This window comes from Priapulus caudatus, unplaced genomic scaffold (genome assembly GCF_000485595.1).
Source record: "Priapulus caudatus unplaced genomic scaffold, Priapulus_caudatus-5.0.1 Scaffold2592, whole genome shotgun sequence".
Lineage (NCBI taxonomy): Eukaryota > Metazoa > Priapulida > Priapulimorpha > Priapulimorphida > Priapulidae > Priapulus > Priapulus caudatus.
The window spans coordinates 1-2948 of NW_014579653.1; the positions used below are offsets into that span (position 1 = coordinate 1).

At 49.4% G+C, this 2948-nt stretch overlaps 1 protein-coding gene across 1 annotated transcript in view; it reads right to left on the reverse strand.

Annotated features, from left to right (window-relative positions):
• Window positions 1–414: 414 nt before the first annotated feature.
• Window positions 415–2948, reverse strand: part of LOC106818855 (pyruvate-flavodoxin oxidoreductase-like) — a gene marked incomplete at its 3' end in the record, with an annotated part of 4597 nt that continues 2063 nt past the window's right edge. Inside the window, exons 4-7 of the mRNA XM_014823527.1 lie at window positions 2450–2576; window positions 1910–2070; window positions 1070–1221; window positions 415–570 (exon numbers count right to left, since the gene is read on the reverse strand). Coding sequence (XP_014679013.1) covers window positions 415–570; window positions 1070–1221; window positions 1910–2070; window positions 2450–2576 — 596 coding nt within the window. The remainder of the gene's footprint in view (window positions 571–1069; window positions 1222–1909; window positions 2071–2449; window positions 2577–2948) is intronic.

Genomic DNA, 2948 nt, shown 5'->3' on the forward strand with positions numbered 1-2948 from the left:
TACCCTCCCTACCTCCTCCTTCACCTCTCCTACCCTCCCTACCTCCTCCCTCACTTCTCCCACCCTCCTCCTCCCCTCACTACCTCCTCCCTCACCCACCCGTTGACGCTGGAGAAAGACACTTTGACGTCCAGAAACATAGAACTAGGAACAGGAGTACAGTAAGGCCAAAACAAAATATATGTGTGGTTACCGTTACATGCCGAAAAAAATAGGGTAGGTAGGTAGGGAAAACATTTAATTTTCTTGAAACATTTTATTTACGAACCATGTCCGAAGGATGTGCGTTGTGCCTTTTGAAGCAGGAACTGTCCAATTCATTATTTTTTTTTTTTGGACTTTAAAGAAAATTGACAACAAAATGTTTAGGGTCGCTGGGAATAAATAGGGTCGGTCGGAAAATCGTAACCACACCTATATTTTGTTTTGGCCGATAGTAATCGTAACAGGTCAGAGGCGACTCACCGATGGTCTTGATGGCCGTCTTGCTAGCACCGACCGTACCGTCCGACCCCAGCCCCCAGAACACACATTGCTTCGTGCCTTCCGGCACCGTTGTTATCGGCTCGCCTGAAACATAGGTGGCGCCACGCGCGGTTAGTCACGACGCCAGGTATGCCAAGGGATATCGATTCAAAGAAATGCACACACACACGCGCACACACTCACACGAGCACGCACGCACATCACATCACACACGCACACACACTCACACGAGCACGCATACACACACGCACGCAAATCACACGCGCGCACGCACGCACATCACACGCGCGCACGCACGCACATCACACGCACGCATGCACACACAGACGCACAGACAGATAGACATAAATATATCATGAAGAAGTGTTCTACAGACGTAGCTAATGACACAATCAATAAGGAATCACACTTAATTACTTTTATATTATAGTTCCAACATTTAATCGAACCACTTGCAAACACCGATCGCTGCCAAAGCGCAGCAGTCGACCGCCAGTCGTTAACACCAGCATTAATTCATTAACGATTAAGCGCGGCTGCCTCCTCGTCGTCGTCGTCGCCGCTAGGTGGCGCTGCGACTTACCGTAGGGCAGCGAGGACTTGGTGACGTCGTCCTCAATGCCGATGACGTATTGGCGTCGCGGATTCTCGCTGTTCAGGTTGTCGAAGACGGCCTTGCACATGGCTGGCGTGAACTCCTTGCTGGCTAGTCCGTACTGAGCTCCTGTGATGAGCCTACACACCCAGACAATAACGTTAACCTAAACACCGATCCTAACCCTAACACTGACCCTAACCCTAACCCTACACACCCAGACAATAACGTTAACCTAAACACCGACCCTAACCCTAACCCTGACAGGGACCCTAACCCTGACACTGACCCTAACCCTGACACCGACCCTAACCCTAACCCTGACACTGACCCCAACCCTAACCCTAACACCAATCCAAACCCTAACCCTAACACCAACCCTGATACTGACCCTAACCCTGACACCAACCCTAACTCTGACACGGACCCTAACACCAATCCAAACCCTAACCCTACACCAACCCTGACACCGACCCTAACCCTGACACTGACCCTAACACCAATCCAAACCCTAACCCTAACACCAACCCTGATACTGACCCTAACCCTGACACCAACCCTAACTCTGACACTGACCCTAACACCAATCCAAACCCTAACCCTAACACCAACCCTGATACTGACCCTAACCCTGACACCAACCCTAACTCTGACACGGACCCTAACACCAATCCAAACACTAACCTTGACACCAACCCTAACCTTAACCCTAACCCTAACCATAATCCTTACACTTCCCATTACAAACACAACCTCCTCCCTCGTCCCCTCTCCCTCCTCCCTCACCCACCCTCCTTCCTCCCACCCCCCTCCTCCCCCCTCACCCACCTATCGACGCCGGCATCTGAGAACGACACGTTGACATCCAAGAACAGCGGCATGCCCGACGCTCCGTCCTCCCGCGTTCGGTCGAGCACGGCAATCCGACGCGCCGTTGGCGGCACGGCTGCTAGGAAATGGCGCGTCGACCACGGCCGGTAGAGATTCACCTGTAATCAGGGCATGCATTAGCCAGGTTATTAGCAATCTTTTCCGATTAAACACGGGTAGATGCGATTAAACACGGGTAAATGAGTAATTTTCCGGTGTGCACGTGACAGACCGTTCACCACCACCATCCAACATCAGGGTAGTAGCCAGGAATGAGTGTTGTGGGAGTGCAGAAAAATTATTTGGGAGTGCAATTTCGGAGGCACGGCTGCTAGGAAATGGCGCGTCGACCACGGCCGGTAGAGATTCACCTGTAATACCGGCGAATTATTACACGGTAGAAATTAACTCGGGTAGAAATTAAGCGTTTAATTTTAAGCTACCGCTACCACTACCGCTACCACTACCGCTACCGCTACCACCGCCTGCGTTACACACCTTCACCACGCCGACATTCTCCCCGAGTTCGTTCAGGTACTCGACCGCCTCCTCCATCGTCTTGGATGCGGAACCCATGATGACGGCAATGCGTTCGGCCGTCGGAGAACCCTTGTAACCAAACAACCTGCAGGTAGGGAGAGCGAGGGAAAGGGTGATGTATATATATATATATATATATAATATAGAGAGGGAGAGAGATGATGGTTAATATATTTATATATAGATATATAGACAGGGAGCCCTTGTAGCCAAACAACCTGCAGGTAGAGAGATATGAGGTGATGTGTAGATATATATATATATATATATAATATAGAGAGGGAGAGAGATGATGGTTAATATATTTATATATAGATATATAGACAGGGAACCCTTGTAGCTAAACAACCTGTGAGGAGAGAGAGGGGAAAAACATTTACACACATATATATAGATTTATATATAATAGATATATATAGTATTGTACAATACGTCCTCTCTCTCTCTCTCTCTCTCT